Source organism: Petaurus breviceps, unplaced genomic scaffold, assembly GCF_028583685.1.
Source record: "Petaurus breviceps papuanus isolate PSGF00001 unplaced genomic scaffold, PetGlider_PUasm1.0 90778, whole genome shotgun sequence".
Classification (NCBI taxonomy): Eukaryota; Metazoa; Chordata; class Mammalia; order Diprotodontia; family Petauridae; genus Petaurus; species Petaurus breviceps.
The window spans coordinates 274,975-297,631 of NW_027187343.1; the positions used below are offsets into that span (position 1 = coordinate 274,975).

Consider the following 22,657-nt stretch of genomic DNA (forward strand, 5'->3'; position numbering starts at 1 on the left):
TATTAATTGTACTATTTTCAAGAGTATATTGGGGGGGGGGGGCGGCCAGGTAGCACAGCGAGTAAGAGCACCGGCTCCAGTGTTGAGAAGACCTGGAGATTGAATCCCGGGCTCAGACACTTAGCACCCACCCAGAAACACCTGGCCGTGTAACCTTGAGCAAGTTACTTAACCCCGATTGCTTAGGGGCGGCCAGGTGGCTCAGCGAGTAAGAGCACCAGTTCCAGTGTTGGGATGACCTGGATCAAATCCCGGGCTCAGATACTCAGCACCACACCCAGAAATAACTGGCCATGTAACCTTGAGCAAGTTACTTAACCCCGATTGCTTAAAAAAAAAAAAAAGAGTATATTGGGGGACAGAGAGAGTAGTCCTTTATAGTCACATGAAGCTGGAAAGAAGAAAAGAGTCTCAAATACGGGAGTCAAGATGCGGAGTAGAAACAGGACCTCTGCCTGGCTCCGGTTCTCACCACCTCCAATCCATGTAAAAGGGGACTCTGAACAAACTTTGGAGCTACAGAAACCACAAAATGACACAGAGAAGCTAACCTCCCACTGAGGACAGGCAGGCCGGCAGGAAGCGGCCAGCGCAGGCTCTGGGAGCCGAACCCAGGTCCACCCCAAGGTTTTAGCCCCAGGGTGGGGCCTGACCAGCTGCTGGCTGGAGGGACTCCAGATCACCAGCAGCTATGGCAGTCCAGAATTATCAACACATAGATCCTAAGGACAAAGTAAGAGGTCAGTGCAGTGTGGACTTTGGGACCCAGTAGTTGGGAGTGCATCGCCTTTTGCCCCCAGGGTGAGAAGCTGCTGAGGGCAGCTTCAGCTCCTGGCCTGCAGAGTGTAGGGGGACCAAGTGACCAGTCTTAAGGGTAATCGCTCTTGCTTTAACCTGCTTGGATCTGGATTGTGGTCTAGGGTGGAGGTCCTACAGTGTGCAACCAGCTTGCCAGAGTGTGTAGAGCCTTCAGAGAGCGCATCCAACTAATACCTCCAGCAGCTGAGAAAACTCCAGCTTTGGGACAGAAGCTCCCCTGTCTGGTAGCAGAGTCCTACTATGGCAAAAAGCCCAAAAGTCAAATCATTGAGTGGCAACATGACCAGGCAAAGGAAACAAAGTAAACAGAAGAATCCAACATTAGACTCCTATTTTGGGGACATAAAGGATCAAAGCATGGAACAGGAGGAAGACAGTGAAGTCAGAACTCCTGCACCAAAAGCTTCAAAGGAAAATACAAGCTGGTTACAGCCCATAGAAGATCTTAAGAAGCAGATAAGAGAAGTGGAGGAAAAATTGGGAAGAGAAATGAGAATGATGCAAGAAAATTATGAAATGAGAGTCAACAGCCTGACTGAGGAAAATAATACCTTTAAAAATAAACTAACTCAAATGGCAAAAGAGGCTCAAAAAGGCAATGAGGAGAAGAATGCCTTAAAAAGCGGAATTTTCCAGATGGAAAAAGAATCTCAAAAGCTCACTGAGGAGAATCATTCCTTCAGAATTAGACTGGAGCACATGGAAGCTTAGTGACTTTATGAGAAATCAAGATGCTGTTAAGCAGATCCAAACAAATGAAAGAATAGAAGGCAATGTGAAATATCTCATTGGAAAAAGCACTGACCTGGAAAATAGATCCAGGAGAGATAATTTAAAAATTATTGGACTACCTGAAAGCCATGATCAAAGAAAGAACCTAGAAATCATCCTCCAAGAAATTCTCAAGGAAAACTGCACTGATGTTTTAGAACCAGAGGGCAAAATAGAGGTTGAAAGAATCCACCGATCACCTCCTGAAAAAGATCCCCAAAAGAAAACTCCTAGGAATATTATAGCCAGGTTCCGAAATTCCCAGATCAAAGAGAGAATATTACAAGCAGCCAGGAAGAAACAATTTGAATATTGTGGAAACACAATCATGATAACTCAGGATCTGGCAGCTTCTACACTGAGGGATCGAAGGGCTTGGAATATATTCCAGAGGGCAAAGGAGCTGGGATTAAAACCAAGAATCACCTACCCAGCAAAACTGAGTATCATGTTTGAGGCGAAAATATGGTCATTCAGTGGAATAGAGGACTTTCAAGCATTCTTGATGAAAAAAAAACAGAGTTGAATAGAAAATTTGACATTCAGATACAAGAAGCAAGAGAAGCATGAAAAGACAAACAGGGAAAAGAAATCATAAGAAACTTATCAAAGTTGAACTATTAAGATTTCTACATGGAAAAATGATAATTATAACTGATGGAACTTTTCTCAATGTGAAAATAGTTGAAGGGAATAGAAATAGAAATATATATATATATATATATATATATATATATATATGCGTGTGTGTGTGTCTATATCGGAGGGTATACGGGTGTATTAATACATATGTGAATGTGTGTATGTATGTTTACAGGTATACATAGATAGAGGGCACAGGACCAATTTAATAGGAAGGGATGATACTTAAAAGGTGAAATTAAGATGTGAGAGAGGAATATAATGAGAGGAGATGGGGAGAGATAGAATGGGATAAACTATCTCATATAGAAGAAGCAAGGGAAAATGGTTAATATGGAGGGGAAGAATAGGAAGGCAAAAGGGAATGGGTCAACATTATTCTCATTGAATTTGGCTCGGGGAGGGAATGAAATACACAAGGGTATCTCACCCTACAGGAGAATATGGGGGAAGGGGACGAGGGGGGGGGGATGATGGAAGGGAGGGCAGGCTGGGGGGAGGGAAGTTGGAAGCACCCACTTTTGAAAAGAGAAGGGATCAAAGTAGAGAATAGAATAAGTGGGAAGTGGGATAGGAGGGAGGGAAATATAGTCAGTCTTTTACAATATATCTACTATGTTCATGTTTTGCATTAGCTACACATGTACAACCTATACTGAGCTGATTATCTTCCCAGTAAGGGTGGGTGACGAAGGGAATGAATCTGGAATTCAAAGTTTTAAAATCCAATGTTTGAATATATATAATATTCTTAATATAGTCTTAATACTATTTTACATGTAATTGGGAGATAAGATATACAGGCACTGGGGCATAGAGATCCACCATGACCTACTGGAAAAGTCAAAGGGTATATGGTAGAAGATATGGGATAGAGCAGATTAGAGGAGGGGATATCCTGTGGGACTGCTATTTTGGGGAGGTGGGTAGGGGAAAAACAGGGAGAAAATTTGTAACTCAAAATCTGGCAGAAATGAATGATGCAAATCAGAAGTTAATAAAGCATTTGAAAAATGAAAAAAATAAGAGAAACTAAAAAAAAAAAGAGTATATTGGGGTGGCTAGGTGGCACAGTGAAAACAGAACCAGTCCTGGAGTCAGGAGGACCTGAGTTCAAATTCAGTCTCAGACACTTAACACTTAATAGCTACCTGACCTTGAGCAAGTCACTTAACCTCAATTGCCCTATCTTCCCTCCTCCAAAAAGGAAAAAAAAAGAGTATATTAAGTAGGTAGTTTGTTTATATTTTTTAAATGTTCAAATCCTGGGTTTTTAATGGGTTTAAGTCCTATTTATGACCCTACTAGCTGTATGACCCTGGACAACTCATGACCCCTTGATGCTCCCAGACAGCTATCTGGGGCAATGGAGTGCAAAACAGGTACTGAACTACATTAGTAGAGGGAATTTCCTTTTTTGAGAAGTACCTTGTGTTGATGAAATCACAGGTCCCATCCACAAATCATCATTATTGTTTTATTATTTACAAATATGAAAATTCTAAGTGACTATCAATAAATATCTACCTATGTTGCATTATATTTATTCTGTATTTAAGATTTGTATGCTACAAGAAATTGTAATTGATATTTAATTTTATTTGAATAAAATACAAGCTAAAATTATTTGCACTGATTATTTTGTGAAAAGTAGGGAGGTATAACAATTTTTTGTAAAAAAAAAAAATGGGACACAGTTACATAAAACTAGGAAACAGAAAGCTTAGAAACAATTGAAAGCCACTGAATGTTTTTGAACAGAGACATTACACATAGGACCTACCCATATATCTCAGGAAGATTGTTATGGCACTTGTTTAAATGATTCTTCTCTCCTCAAAATCCAAAGAGCACTTTGCACCTTTCTAATGCATTTATCATGTACTGTATATGTTTGTATATGAGCTTCTTTTTGCTTGTTGGGGCTCAATGCAAAGTACCTAATTAATTGATCACATCTTATTTGACTTTTTCATTCCCTTCAGCACCTAGTAAAGTGCTCTTCACACAGTAGGTATTGAATAAATATTGAAATGCTTATACCTTTAGGCCAGGCTGACTGACTTGATAACTCACATTTACAAAGCACTTTAAAGATTACAAATCACTTTCCTCAGAATAACCCCGTGAAGCTGTTGATTCAAATTTTAGATTTTACATTTGAGGCAACTGCATAAAGGGATTAATGCAATCAATCCACAGATGTTTATAAAGAATACTACTGGTATGCTAATGTCTGGGGAGACCAGGAAAGGCAAAAGAAAACTATCAATAACTGATAGAGCTACAACTATAAATACCTACATAACAAATAACTACTTACCTACAACCTAAACTATACATACATATGTGAAAAGTAATCCCAGAGGAAGGCACTAATAGCAAGAAGGATCAGAAAGGCTCATTCAGGTTTGATCTGAACAATCTCCAAAGAAGCCAGAGAAGCTAAGAGGAAGATGCAAGGTGGGAGAGCATTCTAGCATGGGAGATTGGGGCTCAGGGCATGAGCAAGGAACCCCAAAGTAGGCCAGTGTAGCTGGGTTATAGAGTGCACAGAGTGGGGTGAAATGTAAGATTATTGAAAAGGGATAAAGTGGTGAAGCCCTTTAAATGTCACACAGAAGACTTCAGATTTCATCCTTGAGATAAAAGGTAGCTACTGGACCTTGTTGAGTAGGGATATGATGTAGTTGAACCTTCCTTTAGGAAAATCAGCTGAGTGGACAATGGATTGGATGGGGGAGAGGGGGCGGGGAGGACTTGGAGCAGAGAAACCAGCTAGAAGGGTAGTGCAATAATCCAGGAAAGAGGTGTTGAGGGCCTGTATCAGGGTGGTTAGTTATCTGAGTGGAGAAAAGAGGATATTTCGAATGTAGAAATGACAAGGTTTGGCAACATACTTGGTATTTGGGGTATGTGGAAAGTAAAGAGTGAAGGACTGACAGAGGTTTTGAGCCCTGGCTTCAGAACCATGCCTCAGTTGCTGTCTCATCCTGGTACTTTCCTAATTGCCTGGGGCCTCCTTGCCCTGGAACATACAATCACCCCTACAACTTCTCACCCTGGAATATTCCTCAGTCAGGCCCTTCTCCCATTCCTGAGGTCTCCATTTTGTGGAGAAGCCCAGGCCAGGCTATCCTTTATTCCCCTCTTGGCTCCGCTCTTGAATTTCTGGACTTCAAAACCATGCTCTCATGCTGGGTACTTTCATTCCCCCTCACCCCCTACACACTCACATGCTTTTTAGTTTCATTTTGAAGTTTTTAGTTTCATTCATATTAGAATGTGAGCTCCTTGAAGGCAGGGCCTGTCTTTCTTTTTGCTTGTCTTTGACTCCCAGCACTTAGCACAGTACCTGGCACATAGTAAATGCTTAATAAATACTTCTTGCCTTGCCTACTCCTACACCTGAAGAGGAAAGTATGTGTGCCTAGGGCCACACAGATGGTAAATGTCAAAGTCAGAACTTAGCCCTAGGTCTTCTGACTCCAAAACCAGTGCTCCTTCTAGTAAGAGTAACCATCATTTATATTACTCTAAGTTTTTTGAAGCACATCACATACAATATCTCATTTGAGGCTTCCCAAAACCCCTTGCGGTAGATGCTACAGGCATTTTATATTTTGCAGACAAGGAAACTAGAGTAAGTGACTTGCCCATGCATGTCACCCAGCTAGTAAGTTTCAGAAGATTCATTTAAATCCAGGTTTTTTTGATGCCAAATTCAGCACTCTAAAAAGAAGGAAGGATGTTAGGAAGGAAGACAAGGAGGGAGGGAAGGAGGAAGAAAAGGAGAAAGTGAAGGAGGAAGGGAGGGAGGGGACAATAGAAGAAAGGAAAGAAGGAAATAGATATTTATTGTCTTTTATGTGCTAGGCACTGTGCTAAGTGCTTTACAAACATCTCATTTTATCCTCACGATAACCCTGGGGAAGTAGGTACTATTATTACTACCATTTTGCAGTTGGGGAAATTGAGGCAGAGAAGTTAAGTGACTTGCCCAGGATCACACAGCTTGTCTGAGACTGAATTTGAACTCAGGTCTTCCTGACAGTGGGTCTAGCACTCAATCTTGTCACCTAGGCTGCACTGTCTCCTTAGCCACTTAATCCTACTTCCTCCTTTTTTGAATGACTTTCTAGTAGACTCCTAGGATTTAAGCAGACTACTTTTTCTCATGCCTGATGTCTGTCTCAGTATAATAATTAAAATGGAGGTGCTTCCAGAGCCTCTGACTCTAGGTTGTTGAGGAGTCTGAGCCCTTTGTGAGTTTTATCCCTCTGCATATGCTATGGGATGCCTGCACAATATTTCCATCTACAACCTTCATTCAGAATCACATGGTACTGTGATAATACCACCTGGGGAATCTCTCAGATAGTCTTAGGCCAGACCAACACTGCCACAATTACATGGCTAACATGAGCCAGGGAAAAAAATCTGGCAGTTACTATTACAGTAGTATTAAGGAAGAGACAGAAAAATGAGACACACGTAATCCAAAAACCTCACTTGCTGCAGTCTCCTTTTGCTCTCCCCAAACTCTAGAAAAGCTGCTAACAAGTAACAGCATTTCATTGAAAGGTGATTGTCTCTCGCCTCTTTGAGAAGGCCCCCTTCTATGTAAGTAGAGAAATTATCAAAAAAGATTGCTAGAAAATGAAGGAAAACCAGCAAGGGAACTGGATAGTCTATTACCTGGTCTATCAGCCACCACCAAGCAGTTGACTACACATAGGGATACGTTGTTTTTAAAGGCTTTGTGAAACACAGCCATCTTGCATCTGGATATACGACTGTCTCAGAATAAAAATGAGAGAAAGAGAGAGGTCGTGTCAGTCCTAATTCCAGGGTCGCTTCTCTTTGATTGGTATCGTGAGAATGCAAAAATTGTAATGCCATTCGGATCCTTCCTTTGCTTAACAAGCCTTTATTGAGCATCTACTGTTCTACCAATACTACTGCATACTAGTGGGTCTGCTGGCTTCCGAGGCTGGGTTGTACGTTTGGGGTGAGAGGGTTAGGCATGTAAAGTTGGGGGGAGGAGGGAGAGAGCTTGAGAGAGAGCTTGAGAGAGAGAGAGAGAGAGAGAGAGAGAGAGAGAGAGAGAGAGAGAGAGAGAGAGAGAGAGAGGGAGGAGGTGGAGTTAAGGCTTTCGTGATGCCTCCTGACTTTTGCCAATGACAAGCTGGGGCGCATTGGGGAAACCGTGTTGCTGAGGCCAGCCTGGGTTTGCCCAGCAGTAAAACGAAGAGGAGGAGGAAAGGCTCCCCGAGCAGTGGGTGCCTCCTGCAACACTGGGGGGTGCCAGCCCAGAATCTATAAGAAAAGCTTCTCCCTACCACACTACAGGATACCCTCATCTTCCCCTGAGCCCTGGGGGAGGTAGTGGGAGGGGGACTTTGTCAATCCTCCTCCCCTTCGGGTCCCACCTAGGCAGGTAGAACCCCCCGGCGCGTGGGGGATCCCCCGAGGCCGCTGCTGCTGCAGCTGCAGGGGTGATTCTCTGGGGACGCGCGCGACTCGACAGGCGCGTGGGCGGCGGGGCGAACCGCCCCCCACCTAGCTCCGGACCTTCTTCCCCTCCCCCAATCTCGTTGTGGTCCGAGGATTCCGAAGGTCTCTCCCTTACGCCCCCCTCCCCCCCTCCACCTGGTTCTCGCCCCGCGCCCTGGTTCGGGGTGGGAGGAGGGAGGGTGAGGGGGAGCTGTGACGTGTGCAGGTTGGGTGAAGGATTGGATGAGGGGGGGTGGGTTTGGATGTGTATGTGGGGGGGAGAGGGGGTTTAAGGTTAGGAACGGCGGCCGCACGAGCCTCGGAATCCTCGCGGCCCCCCTCGGCACGTCTTTTGTGTTTGTACACACACACAGCGCGAGGCGGCCGGGGGAAGTCAAGGGAGGGGCGGAGGGAGAAAAGAGCGAACTAGAGAGAGGAAGGGAGGGAGGAAGAGAGGGAGGGGGGAGGGCGGAGGGAGGGAGGGAGGAAGAGCGAACGGTGGAACAGGGGGCGGGGCCGAGCCTTCCCTCCATTGTGTGTGATTGGCTGGGAACGCGGCGGAGGGGGCGGACGCGGGCGGGTATTGAGGGGGGGATAGCCTCGGTGTCAGCCATCTTTCAATTGTGTTCGCAGCCGCCGCCGCCGCCGCCGTAGCTCTCCAGCGCTAGGGCCGCCTCTCGCTCTCCAAGCCCAAGCCGAAAGAGAAGGGGGGTAAGTTTTCTCTCCCTGCCTGCCTGCCCAGGACCCAGCCCCGCCTGACGCCAGCCCCAGAACCGGACCTCGGGGGTCGTGGGGAATCGACCCGCGCTCTCTCCAGCCCGACCCCACAAACTTTTTGGCCCAGAAATCGGCGTGAGGAGCGAGTTTCCCGCCCCCCCTCCTCCGCCTCCTGAGGCAGCGGCGGCAGCGGCTCCTCCAGCGTCTCTGCCTCAGCCCGAACACAGCAACCGCCGCGGCGGCGGCGAAGCCCGGGCTCTCCCTCCTCCTCCTCCTCCCCGCGCCCCCCGGCCCCTCTTTCTTCGGTAAAATCCCGCTCGTCGCCCCTTCCCCGCTCCCCAAACCTTAACTACGACCCCGCTGAGCCCCTTAGCTACCGGCCCCCGGCCCTAGCTCCCTTTTTGCGGGCCGGAAAAGGGCTTCAAATCGCCGCCACTTCCCACCCCGGGGTAATTCTCTTTTTGCTGCTTCCCCACAGTTGTTGCTAAGCTTCACCATCTTGTCTCTTTTCTCTGGTCACCGACCATATTTTTTCCCCCCTCCCGTCTCTCTTCCTCTATTTCGAGAAAGGAAGGAGGAGGAGGAGGAGGGGGGGGAAAACATTGTTATTATTATTTTTTTTTTAAAAGAGGGAAAATTTCCTCCCTCCCCCTACTCTGGATAAATGAAAACTTGATGCATTTTAAATAGAAAAAAAAAACTTTTGCATTTCGGGAGGCAGCACGTGGCGGGGGATGCAAGCGTCTTCTCGAGCTATTTTGTATTTCGTCTCTTTTGGAAGGGGACTCGGATACATTTTGTGATTGTTTCCATTTTGTTCGGGGTCTGGGAGCCGAGTTTGTGCGGGTGCCAGACGCTCGGGGACCAGACCGGCGGGGCTGGGGAGACCTGAGGCGGGGAGAAGGAGCCCGGAGAGGAGCCGACCCAAAAGTTTATGTGCTGCTTGGGGGGGAGGGGGGTGCTGCTTATCTCTTTTGGGTTAATTAAAGTGTTGGCGAGCAGGCACCGGGAGATTGCTGTGCGAGGCTCCTCTAAGGTCGGGGAGACATTGCTTGGGGGGGGGGGGAGCGCGATTGGTGACTGTTGTGCTCTGGCGATTTTTTTTATTTTTAATTTTTTTTAGCGTAGGGACAGAAAAAGCAAAAAGGTTTATAGATAATATTTACGGTCATATCTGCAGGCATAGAAGGGGGGAGTTTTAGGGGGGGCTCTAAAAAAATTTTTTTTTTTACTGTAATTGGATTCGACCTTTTTTTTCTCTACGGTTTGTGGCTCCATTATTTCCTAGACTTGTATAAGCCAGACCTAGCTAATTTCTTTCTTAATTAAAGAAATTAGATAAAAGGCTGGTGGGGGGGTAGTCCTCAGGCCACTCGTAATAGGTGTTTGAGTGGAATGATTGGTGTTCGTGGCGGCTCTTCTCTCGAGCTTCGATTTATGTTCCCAGTTGCAGGTCTTTAGATGAGAAGAGGAAAAATAAGCTCGTTTAAAATGGATCTCGTATTGTAGGCATTGTTTTTGTTGGAAACCGTATCTATTTCTGGAAATTATTTGGAGGTAGGGCTAGTATGCAATTGAAGATGGTGATTTTCCTTTTTCCTTTTTAATGCCGGTAGGTGTATAAGGAGAAGTTTTCAGGAACATGGCTCGTACCAAGCAAACTGCCCGTAAATCCACCGGTGGTAAAGCCCCCAGGAAGCAGCTCGCTACAAAAGCCGCTCGCAAGAGTGCGCCCTCTACTGGAGGGGTCAAGAAACCTCATCGCTACAGGTATAAAAATCACTAGGACAAAGAATCAGGCCCCTGTGGTGTTGGAATATTACCTTAACCAAACGGAAAGGTGAATTAAGGGCGAACTTTTTGCAGTAGGAAAGCCTCGATGTATTTTTTCCATGTTATATTTTTGTTAATACCGGATTGGCCATATGCACAATTAATTTGTGGGAAGAGGTTTCAGTTAAGAATGGTTAATTTTTAAAATATGCCTTGTCATCTGACCCCTGAGGTCAAGGAAAGTATATGTGGTGCAAATAATTATGGTTATGAGTAGATTATTTAGTTATTTACTTTAGTTTTTAAGGTAAGAGGCAAAAAAAAAATGAAATAATGAATTTGCTTACATTTGAATGTACTTTGTCCAGATGTTTTAAAATTGATTTTAATAATTATTTTAATAATGACTTAAAATTTTTTACATGTAAAAGTTTATTATTTCTATATATTCCAACTGGCACAATTCCATCTGTGTCTTTTGCCTATTTAACGATGAAATACTCCAAGACTTGTAGTTGAAACCCTCTACCATTAGAGGGCAGAAATTGTCTGTATTATAGTTAACCACAGGCAAATAGTTTTTCACTCAATCTAAAAGGAAGACTTGGGGGGTGGGGGGGTAGTTTAGAATTAGAGATAAAACTTGTTTACAAATATCAGACAAACCTATCTGGAAGAATTTTTGTGCAGTCAAGAGCATTCATATTTAGTCTTCAGGAATCATGGATAATAGAGAAGTGGTGATAGAGTCTAGGAAGGTGATCTCTTCAGTATAGATTTCTACATATTGCTGATAACATAAATAGATAAAATGAGCAAAAAAGTACTTCAGATGTAAAAGTTAAATAATAAAGAAATAGGACTAAACCATGAAGATGGAGGGGGAAAGCAATGAGTGAGCTTCCTCCTTTGAAGCTGCTAATGTTATATAGTTGAGTGTCTTTCATGTAAGTTGATAAAATACAGCAAAGTTTGTTATTTAGGTTGAGTTTTGTGTTATAAATGGACCTAGGTGGTTCAGTATTCATATCAACTATGAGGTTTTTTTCTCCTGATTTCCTTTATAATTCAGTAGGGAACTTAAAATTTGGCAGTTTAATTTTGAGAAACTAAATTGATTTTCTTATACTAGGTTCTTAAGTCTTTTATTTGTGAACCTTTATAGTAACATCACTTAATGTTAATTCTTTAAAGGCCGGGTACTGTGGCTCTCCGTGAAATCAGACGTTATCAGAAGTCCACCGAACTTCTGATTCGTAAACTTCCCTTCCAGCGTCTGGTGCGTGAAATTGCTCAGGACTTCAAAACAGATCTGCGCTTCCAGAGTGCAGCAATTGGTGCTTTGCAGGTAAAGTTGTAGGGACTTTTATAAACTTGAAGATCTCACTGTGCCCCCTCCAAAAAAAAGTGTCTTTCAGACATGGAACTGATTGAGAAGGGAGCATTCTTAGATCTGTCCTAGTATAGCATATATCCCAGTTGTGTGGCCATGGCCAAAGTCCTTTAAAGTGTCTGTTTAAAGAGCCTGTTTCCTCAGCTGTGTAATGGGGATAATAATACCTGTAGAACACAGCTGACTCACTGTGTTGTTAGGCCTAAATGAGATAATAATGTCTGTGGGATGATTTGGTAACCTTAAAGCGCCATGTAATAAATGTCAGCTATTGCTGTGCTCTGAAAAGCTCATTGGAATGGAGAAGGAGAATTCAGTGTTTAGAGTGGGAAAAGGGATATTCTGAAAGTAAGAGCAGTGGATAATGACTGAGGATAGGGAGACAAACATTTGTCTAGAACATAATCACTGAATTTCAGAGTTGGAGGTGAATTCTTATTTATTAGATGATTTGTGTCATCTCATTTGTTCAACCTTGTAAGGTAAGTGCCTGCAAGTATTATCTCTATTTTACAATCAAGAAAATAGACTCAGGGAAGCAAAATTACTTGTCTGTATAACTGATACTGTGACAGAGCCAGGACTCAAAGCGAGTTCTTCTGTTCAATGGGTTATGTTTTTTTTTTTTTTAACACTATAGGACCTGATAGGGGCATTAGAAAACATTGAGGGATATGGATTTGAGAAAAAAACAGTATGTAAAATTAGCTCTATGTCTCAAATTCCATAAAAGTTGGGAAGGAACTTGAATTAATATGTTTGAGAAACTTTTTTTAAAAGCTGAGCAATAGTCATTTTAAAATGTGCAGAGATGAATCTGGTATGCTTATAGTTAGAAATTTTTGTTACAATTTGATGTATCTTGAATAAAATCTTTATTTTTTTTGAGGGGCAATTGGGGTTGACTTGCCCAAGGTCACACAGCTAGTAAATGTTAAGTGTCTGAGGCCAGTTTTGAACTCAGGTCCTCTTGACTCCAGGGCCAGTGCTCTACTCACTGTGCCACCTAGCCGTCCCTTGAATAAAATCTTTAATTTAAATAAAATGTTGTCTTTATAGGTTTATTGCCTTGACCTTGTCAAGGCATCCCTAGATAAGTTCATAAGAATGAATGAATTTTCAAGGTTATTTTCCCAAGAAATCTTCAATATAATTAAATGTATTCTTAACTGCTTTTCTTGGATTGGAGCTCAGAATATTCACCTTTTAAAATGCTTCTGTAACTAACTCCACAAAGGTGGTTTTTTACTTAACTTGATACATTTTAAAATGTTTATATACACATACATAACTTGTGACATTTTCGTGAAAGCAGTAGCTGTGCCATTCTGTGCTCTATGTGCAAAAGGATGTGATAGGTAGCTTCTACTCTGAGGTGTAATTGGTTGAGCTGTTTCTATGGGTAGTTTCACCTTCATTTGATTGGTGAATTTCAGAAGTAGCCATCCATTAACTCTTAGGTGAGTTGAAATTAGGGGAATTACAATCCATCTGAATCATCTTTGTTCACAAAAATACTTTATAATAAGTTTTAAATGATCGAGGCTAATTACAATGACCTCTAAGATGTCACTTCAAATAGAAAATTACAAATACTAGCATTAGGATTACAAAATACTAATTTAAAAGCTGCTGTTCTAACAGCATTCTTTAAAATTCATCCTTTTGAGATGGAGATGTTCAAGTTTGGGGGTGGTATACTAGTATATACTAGTGTTATGTTGCAGGTTGTCAACATCTTCAACATCCTGGGCAAAAATTTCTTTATTAAATTTCTCATCTAAAAATGTTCATTAAACATCTATTGCTATACCTTACACCTGGTTTAAGACTGGCTGTTTATATGTCAGATTCAGCTTCATAAGGCTCTGAGACTGCCCTTTTTTTTAGAAGCTCATTTGGTTTAAAATATTGTGGCTTCTGAGAATTGTTTGCCAATATCAACACATATCTCCTTTATATCTATGCTAATAGCAAGGTGTAGTGGCACTCTCTTAAGTCATTTTTGTAGTGTGATCTAAATTAGCATTTAGGTTTGTAATAGTTTAATTGGGGTAATTAAAAGTTTGTATTCTTAGTCTAAAAGTACTGGATTCAAGTCCTCCCTCTGACATATATATTGGCTGTGTGATGCTGGACAAATCCCTTAAACATTTAGTGCTCTGGGCAACTTTAATTTTGTGGAGATGCATTAGTAGGGGGAGTTTCTTTACCTGAGAATTCTTGGGGTTGTTTTACTTAAAGGAAGGAGTTTTCCTCTAAACATTTCTGTCTAATATCTTCCTTACATTATTCTCCTTGCTCCAGTCTTAAAATATTTATGCTCTTTCAGTATTGTAACATGGCAGTAACTTCTGGGTACTTTGCATTAGTTAGAGCATTGAATTTCATTGGCTAGCCTGGTATCAGCAAATGGAATTGCCTATTTCCACCTGGTTCCTGTATTGCTACTCTTTATGTATCAGTATTAACACCATGTTCTGTCATTAAAGAACCAGAAGGAAATATGGAAAAGTTTTTTTCTGAACTATATAGTACACCACTCCTAGGTAGCCTTTAGCAGTTTTTAGATGGTCTTGGACCATATTGTTGTGGTAGATAATATGCTTGTTGGCTTGAGTACAACAGCAGATAGTGTGATGCTGCATGCTTATTAAGTAATCTCCCTCTTCAGGTTAACCAATTTATGAACTTGAGTTTGGAAGACTAATAATTGGGTGATAGGAAAAGCTAGGGTCAGATGTTTCTGAAATCTTTTTCTTAGCTGAAAAAAATAAAACCAATACTGGTGATAGCAAAAGATTATAACAGGGTCCCTACCCTCAAGAACCTTAAGAGACCATTTAGGGTAGATAAAGCATTTCTGGCATAACAAAGATAAACTATAAGTGCTATTAGTGGCCCAAGAGAGGAAATGATCTCTTTGTTCTAAGATGATTACGGAAGGTTTCCTGGGTCTTGAGTTGGTTCTTGAAGGATTATGTGTGATCTCTTATCTTGATGCCAGGAGCAAAGTGTGTTCAGGGAATACAGTTTGGCTGGAACAGAGTAGTTAAAGATAAGACAGGAAGGGTAGAGAACCAAAATTAAAAAAAAAAAACCAAAAAAATAAAAGGGAGATATAAAAATATAAATCGGGAAGAAAAAGCATTTATTAGTTATATTGTTAAATGGTCTCCTAAAACAAAACTGACCCTTAAATTTCATGCTAATGAAAATTGTTATCCTAGTATTCTTGGCTAAATGTTTATCCCTGTGATTTTTTAAATTTTTATTATTATTATCATCTGTTATATCTTAATATAGTGACTTAAATTGATTCCATCTGGGTAGGAGAGTGATATTTTCAGAGGTTATTTTGAGATCTCCAAATATGAGCATGAGCAAATCCTTGTTTGATTGAGACAAATCATTAATCAGGTTTAGGAATGGGCGAAACTAGCATCTATAAAAACTCCATTCTTTTAAGTGTCAGTTCTTCTGATTTTAAAAGTACATTGTGAACATAAAATTTCAAAATTTAATCTCTGAACCTGTAACCCTCTAGCATATTTTGTTTACTTAATAATTTGGAAGTAAATTTCAATAATGTATTAAAAGGGGCCACAGATGCATCTTGGACAGTTATCACTTTAAGAATATTAAGTATTTACCTTGAATATCTATAGAGGCTATTTGATCTATTGGGTCAATGAACCTGGAAAATATATTTCACTCTTACACTAAATAGGCAGGTGTTTGAACTTAAGTAGAAGGCAGCATTATTTAAACTTTCCCAGAGGAATTCATTTTGTGCTATAGTGAATAATTGAGTTGAGTGATATATCTAGCTATACCCATTGTGTATCTCCTTACATACCCCCATCTTTTTCATCAGATTGGGATGGCGTAGACTAAAACCACAATTGCCTTGTTAACAACTTTTTGTAAGAGTGCCTACAATGTCTCCTACTGAGCCTAGGTACTTTGAGGGCAATGCTAAGTGTTGGGAGTTTAGGAAAAGATGATCATGAGTTGGAATAGTCTTTTATACAAAAGGTTGGTCTGAGCTGGACCAGGAAGGAAAGATGGGTAGGATTGCAAGGTGTTGGAAAAATTAGGAAATAGTTTAAAGTGAACATAGTTGTTGCTTTGTGGTATCACCTTCTATGTCTTGCCTTCCCTCCTCCTCTCCCCCTCTTTAAAAAAAAAAAAAAGTGGACCATAACCTCAAGACTATTCTGAGCCTGCATTCTTTCTTTTGGTGACATCAACAGCCATGGGATGAATGAACTATGCCAGTGACTCATAATTTTAAGTATACAGCCCTCATTTCTTTAGTACCTGCTTGATGTACACATACCCTTTAGGTATCTCACAGCAAGTCTAGTACGAACCTTGTTTTGTTTCATCCAAATCTAGTTCTCTTTCTTAACTATACTGTTGGGGGGATACAACTATTCTGTTCAGGGTGTTGCCATTGTCTAGCCACCTAGGTATGTGACTAGGTATGTGAGGTCATCCTCTGCTCTTTAATTCCCCCCGACCCAAATCTTTTCAGTTGTAGATCCACAACATCTGTCCCCATCTCTCTCTTCATTGGTTTCCTTACCTCTAACCTATCTTCCACTCAGCTTCTAAAAGATTTCTAAAGCATAGGTATAGCAGTCATTTCCATCTTTAAAAAAATCTTAACTCCCCATTGCCTCTAGAATAAAAATGCAAACTCTTTGTCATTTAAAACACTTCACAATCTGACTCCAGTTACACCACCACCTACTCCAAGATAAACTAACCTATTTTGTTTCTTTCCTCCCACGTTTAGAATATTCTCCCTCCGATGTTACTGTCTCTTTAAGGCTCAGTTTGTATCACTTCCTACAAGAGAACTTAGTTATCCCAGTTAGTAGTCACCACTTAATGTGTCCCATCCTATCCCCCCCCAAAAAAAAATTCATATTTTATGTATATTGATCTGATTTCTCTCCAGTAGAATTGTAAGCTCCTTGAGGGAAGAGACAGTTTGATTGTTGTGTCTGTAGCCCCAACACCTAGCAAAGTGCCTGACAAGTAATAACTTGAGTAATGTTAGCTTGAATTTAATTTCCTTTATGAAAGTTAATTTTCTAAGCTTGAATTATAGCATATTTCTTAATATTTTAAAGTTTTTATATATTCCAGGTAGCTAAGATGATTCTTGATAGAATCATCTTACCTGTAATGTATTTAGTAAACATCTAGTAAAGTAGGTATATGAAAGATTTCAATAGTAACTAGAGGATTCGCACACCCCACCTGATCTTCCAGTTTTTTTAAGCATGCTTGGCTATTGAATATGTACAATCTAATAATTTTTTTTATTCTTATTGTAGGAGGCAAGTGAAGCCTATCTGGTTGGCCTGTTTGAGGACACCAACCTATGTGCTATCCACGCCAAACGTGTCACAATCATGCCAAAAGATATCCAGCTAGCACGCCGCATACGTGGAGAACGTGCTTAAACTCCACTATGATGGGAAACATTCTTCATTCTCAAAACAGAAAAAAATCTCTTCTTCCTGTTATTGGTAGTTCTGAACGTTAGATATTTTTTTCCCATGGGGTCAAAAGGTACCTAAGTATATGATTGCGAATGGAAAAATAGGGGACAGAATCAGGTATTGGCAAGTTTTTTCCATTTTCATTTGTGTGTGAATTTTGAATATAAATGCGAGGACATAAAGCATTAATGCGGTCAAAAAATGTTTCCGTGAACAAGTTTCAACAATTCAACTTTATAACAATTATAAATAAACCTGTTAAATTTTTCTGGACAATGCCAGCATTTGGATTTTTTTAAAAAGTAAATTTCTTATTGACGGCAACTAAATGGTGTTTGTAGCATTTTTATCATACGGTAGATTCCATCCATTCACTATACTTTTCTAACTGAGTTGTCCTACATGCAAGTACATGTTTTTAATGTTGTCTGTCTTCTGTGCTGTTCCTGTAAGTTTGCTATTAAAATACATTAAACTACACCTGCTCTTGGTCTTGATTTTTCAACTACATACATATATATATATATATATATATATGAACATATATTTAAATTCATTCCTTGTAATCAGAATACTATTCCATGTTTGAAGATTTCTTCTTTTTGAAGGGGTTTTAATGTTTAACCTGTATTTGAACCCTGAAAAAAAACAAGTGTCAAATTCATTTTTTAAAAATAGTGTTTTGGGGATAGGAAGTTTGTACATTAGCTAGGAAAGAAAACTGGAACCATTTAATTTTCCGCTTTTCCAATAATTGGTTTATTTCATTTAGCAAATGGTGATTGGTACATGCTAGTAATTCTGATTAATCATTACTTTTGGTTAGTATGGTTAGAACCTTTAATCATTGAAGGCAAATTGAATAGCAGTAGGGTTTGAATTCTTCATTGTAAAACTTAGTGTGTAACACAACTGAAAAAGCTATGAGGGTACATCTTAACCAAATTCTGACTTAAGGTGCACGTCGATATGATTTAGAATTTGAAAAAGGACCTTTGAGGTTATTGGTCCAACCCTCCTTTTTTTCAGAAGAGGAATTGAGGTCCAGAAAAGATTAGGTTACCACTTGCCCAAGGTAATGTAGGTAATAGAACTGAGATGGGAGCCCAGGTCCTTTGCCTCTATATTCAGCAAGCTCTTTGTGCTAAATCCCCAAATAACATTTAATTATTTACACTGTAAAATATTTTGAGTATTTTGTGATAGAGCATAATTATTTGGAGGTAGCTTGGTATTGTATGCTTCAAGTTGAAATTATTTGAGGGGTAATTTGTCACAACTACATAAGGATTTTATAAATAAAGTGATTTGAGACAACTGATAGAACGCATTTGAGTTTCTAACTAGTCATCCAACTTTGAATATAAATCTATTTCAGCATTTATATATTTCATTTAGCATTTCATAAGTGAAGTACTTATTTCTCTAGATTTCATTACATGGTTAAACTACTTTAAAAGAGAAGTGTTACCTAAATAGACACATTTTAGAACCACCCTTTAAAACCATAAGGCATGATAATTTTTAAAATTAGAATTTATTTGCCAGTATGACAAAGCAGCTTGAAGATAAATACCTCAAATATTAAGATTATAAGATTTTTATCTTCAGTCCTAAAATATAAGGCTTATGTAAGGTACAAGGTTTCACAAACCATAAAGCATCATATAAATGATAGCCATTATTAATCCAAGTGTGCTTTATGTTGAAAACTGTTCAGTTCTGAAATTATAAATGCATTAGAAACTTAATTGATAGTCACTCTCCCATAAAGCAAAGGAAAGTAAAATTGTTTGGGTTGGAGAGCATAGGACAGGGAGGCTAGAGGTGAGATCAGTTACTATCAAAGCCTATAACCTTGATCCAAATTCTTAGAATTAAGCATTTATTAAGGGAAAAAAATGGTTTACAATTCTTTCATGTCTTAGGTACTGCAAAACTGAAATTCAGATGTTGAAGAGACCTTAAAATATGTGCTTGTTTTATAGTGTAAACCCTTAAAATTACCAAGTTGTCATGGTAAAAGCTTAAACATATTTACGTGGAGTTGAGGCAATGATCTCTGTTTCTTATTAAGACTAAGGTATTTTACTATTTTGGGTGGTTATCATACAGTAATATATTTTAATTTCAACTGTTAGCAAAATCTGCGTATGTTGAAGTTACTCTTGTATTTTAAAGAAACAATAAATTCCTTCCCAGCTATACTGAGTTGAAATATTTAAACACTGAAACTTCACTTTGAAACCTTAATTCTTAGAATCACTGTGACACACTGGCCATTCCACAGGCTAGAAACTTGGGATGAGACAAGATTAGTCAGTAATTGTGTGATATCTTAACTCTTACTCTTTTGTCTTTTAATTTCTAACATCTTTTAGATGGTCATTTTACCTCAAAAGGCTGGTATGATGAATGATAGCATATACTTTATAAAAAAGACAAGTTACAAAAAAGACTTAAGATCTTTGTTTTATTATGCAATATCCACTCAATTTACAATATGATACACATGTATTTGTTAATAGGCAAAAGGAGATTTGGTACTTCAACACTGACAATACCAAAAAGGCCCTTTAGCAGAAGTTGGCATTATGGTTACTCAGGTAACTGGTTAACTATCCAAACCAAATAAAACTAGTGAGACTGAAAATTCAGACAGAAAATTTGCTTTGCCAAAGTAAGGATGTAAAATCAATTTTATAAATTGGTCTAAGGCAATTTATCATTCAGAAAAGAAAGAATTGCGTGGTGTTCATATAATGGGACCTCTTGGATAAAAATTTTAGTGGTGTTTTTGGCACTTAAATGTTGAGAATGATAATGCATTCATTAAAAGCTTACTCTAGAGCTTCAAATATAAAAGAAAACTCCCTTTAAGGAGCTCACATTCTAATGGGGGAAAACTACATAAAAGATAGAAAGGGGTGGGTAGGAAAAGTGGACTCTAAAGGCATGGTTTCAAAGTGGTAATGTGAGATGAAACCTACTTCTAGGTAAAATGCTAGGAAGGGCTTTCCCTTTAGAGGCCAGAATCAATCCTGGGTTTAGTGGGAAGGAATGGAGGAGGTTGAGGATGTTGGATCGCATGTAACATATTTGGGAGTATCTGAAAAGTGATCAAAGCAACAGGAGAAAAGCTAATCTTAAGTGCTAAAACTATGATTAACTTAAAGCAAATTTTTCTTTGTGGTGAATAATGACCCTTCAGTGCATATGGTTTAATGGTTAACTGAAAATGCTTGCCATTTATAAAGCACTTTATAGTTTTCAAAACATTGCATTTGTCATCCCATTTGATCCTCACAAAAACCCTCTGAGAATAGTTGAGTTAGGTGATGGATCCTCATTTTACTGCTAGAGAAAATGGGCTTAGAGAGAGTATGCATGTAACTTGTAAAAATGGCAAAAATTAATACATCCAGGTTCTCTGATATCAAAAAATCCACTATACCATGAGGCCTCTCATTTTAATTATCTCTTAATTGATATGTATAAAAGACTTTTAAAACTGAAAATTATCCAGCTTCACTATAAAACTGTCTCTTTGAGAGTTTCATAATTCTGACACTCATTTTCCACTCCACCATCTGCTTTTCTTATCTATCAGAGACTTAATAGAAATTTTGAAGATCTAGACCTGTACAATAGATTCAAATACTATCTGATAGACATGCCTATTCACCTTACACATTCCTTCAATTTCTCCATGCCACAAACTATGTATGAGTGATATTGTAACAGTAATTATGGTTTTCTAAAGTCTAAGAGGAATGACAACATAGTTGTAGTTAATGTCAAATTCAATTTGTTATGGTTTTCTTTTGTGGTTAGGAGAGAGGTTGAGAATTAGGCTATAAGTGGGTAACCTAAGGAATGATGGCTTAATTTTATCTAGTAAGTGGAGGACCAGAAGTGAGTTGCAGCCCAAAGAACATTACACTTTTGGGCTGCTGGGGCCATCCTAACCAGAGCTGTGGAGGTTTATTAAAGGAATTGAAGAGCTGTAAACTAGGTTTTGTTTTATAATTCAGTTAGTCTTAAGATTTCTTCACTGTAGAAGTTGGATATGGAGCTGGAAGAGACCTTAGAGATTATCTGATCCAACCTTCATTTTACAGGTATATGGTTCTCACTATGCACAGAGGCAGAAAGAATACTAGATCTGGGATTTAATTGTAGCTGCCACACTAGCTATATGAGCATGGGTAAATCATCTGTCTGAGCCTTGGTTTCCTCATCTGTAAAATGGAGATTGTAATACCCAACCTAAGAAAAAGAGGGTTGTATAATTATGAGCTACCCCATGGCATAGCAGACAAACTAGATGAATTGATTTGCTCAACGTCATGGTATTTACCATAATTAGCCTGCTTCTCACTTAAGTGCCTTTTGAAAACTACAGTTTTCAACATTTTTATTAATAACTTGGAGGAAGACATAGGCATGCTTATTAAATTTCTAGATGATAGAGCGAAAGGTGTGCATATAATTTTTAAAAATCACATTTATGTAGTATATTGAGGTTTTAGAAATTGCTTTCTTCACCTGTGATACTAAGCATATAAATATTATATCCCTATTTTGGAGATGAAGACGCAGGTTCAAAGAGGGAAATGACTTCTTGGGTCACGTTGCTAAGAAATGTCAGAGCCTGAACTTGAACCATTTTCTCCTGACATCTAACTCTAGAACTCTCTACTTTATCATGCTAACATGTTAGGGATAGCTAATTTACTGTACAACAGAATGAAAATCTAAACATATTAATGGGCAGAACAGTGAAATCTAATAGGGATAAATGTAAAGTCCTAAGTTTTTTTGAGAGACAGTTGGTATAGATTCTCGGCCTCAAAACCAGAAAAACCCAGGTCAATGCCTGCTTTATACATGTCATACAATCCCAAACAAGTTATTTAATCTTAGTGTGCTAGGCAACTTTCCAAGATTATAAATAGCGGAGCAGGTACTGATCTGCATTTATAGAGAGAAGCTACTCTTTTAAGAATTCTTTATACAAATGAAATCACAAGTCCAGAATTCACACCACTGCACACTCCTTCACACCCCCTACCCTTAGGGCCTCAAAGAGAAACAAGCAGCTATGGAAACATGGGTAGAAATGTCATATGGAAGGGAGCTGTTGACATCTAACAACATGAGTCAGTAGTGGGTTGTGGCTGTCAAGAAGTAGATGGCTGTGTGATGTAAGTGTGGTGTAAGACTGCTGGACTTCAAGCCAAAAAGACCTGTGTTCAAATCCTATCTCCCTACCTTGGGCAAGTCACTTGACCTTATTTGACATTCAGTTTCTTCATCTGTAAAATGGGAATAATAGCACCTACTATACAAAACATAATAGGATTATGAGGCTCAATCTAGTTAATAGATTACTAACTCACCTAATGTATTTTTAAAATAATCATAACTAGCATTTAGATAAAACTTCACAAATAAATCATTTTGTCCTCACAACCCTGAGAAATAGGTGCTATTATTATCCCCATTTTATAGATGAAGAAACTGA

General features: G+C 39.5%; 2 protein-coding genes across 2 annotated transcripts in view; one reads left to right on the forward strand and one right to left on the reverse strand.

The window, feature by feature from the left end:
* The window catches only part of SDE2 (SDE2 telomere maintenance homolog), a 318,043-nt gene that overhangs the window by 48,375 nt on the left and 247,011 nt on the right, over positions 1–22,657 (reverse strand). The gene's annotated exons all lie outside the window — the stretch shown is intronic.
* On the forward strand, positions 8,286–17,610 carry H3-3A (H3.3 histone A). The gene is made up of 4 exons (XM_069069100.1): positions 8,286–8,439; positions 10,062–10,215; positions 11,413–11,566; positions 16,963–17,610. The coding sequence occupies exons 2-4, from the start codon at positions 10,088–10,090 to the stop codon at positions 17,089–17,091; spliced, it is 411 nt and encodes a 136-aa protein (XP_068925201.1). The 5' UTR covers positions 8,286–8,439; positions 10,062–10,087; the 3' UTR covers positions 17,092–17,610.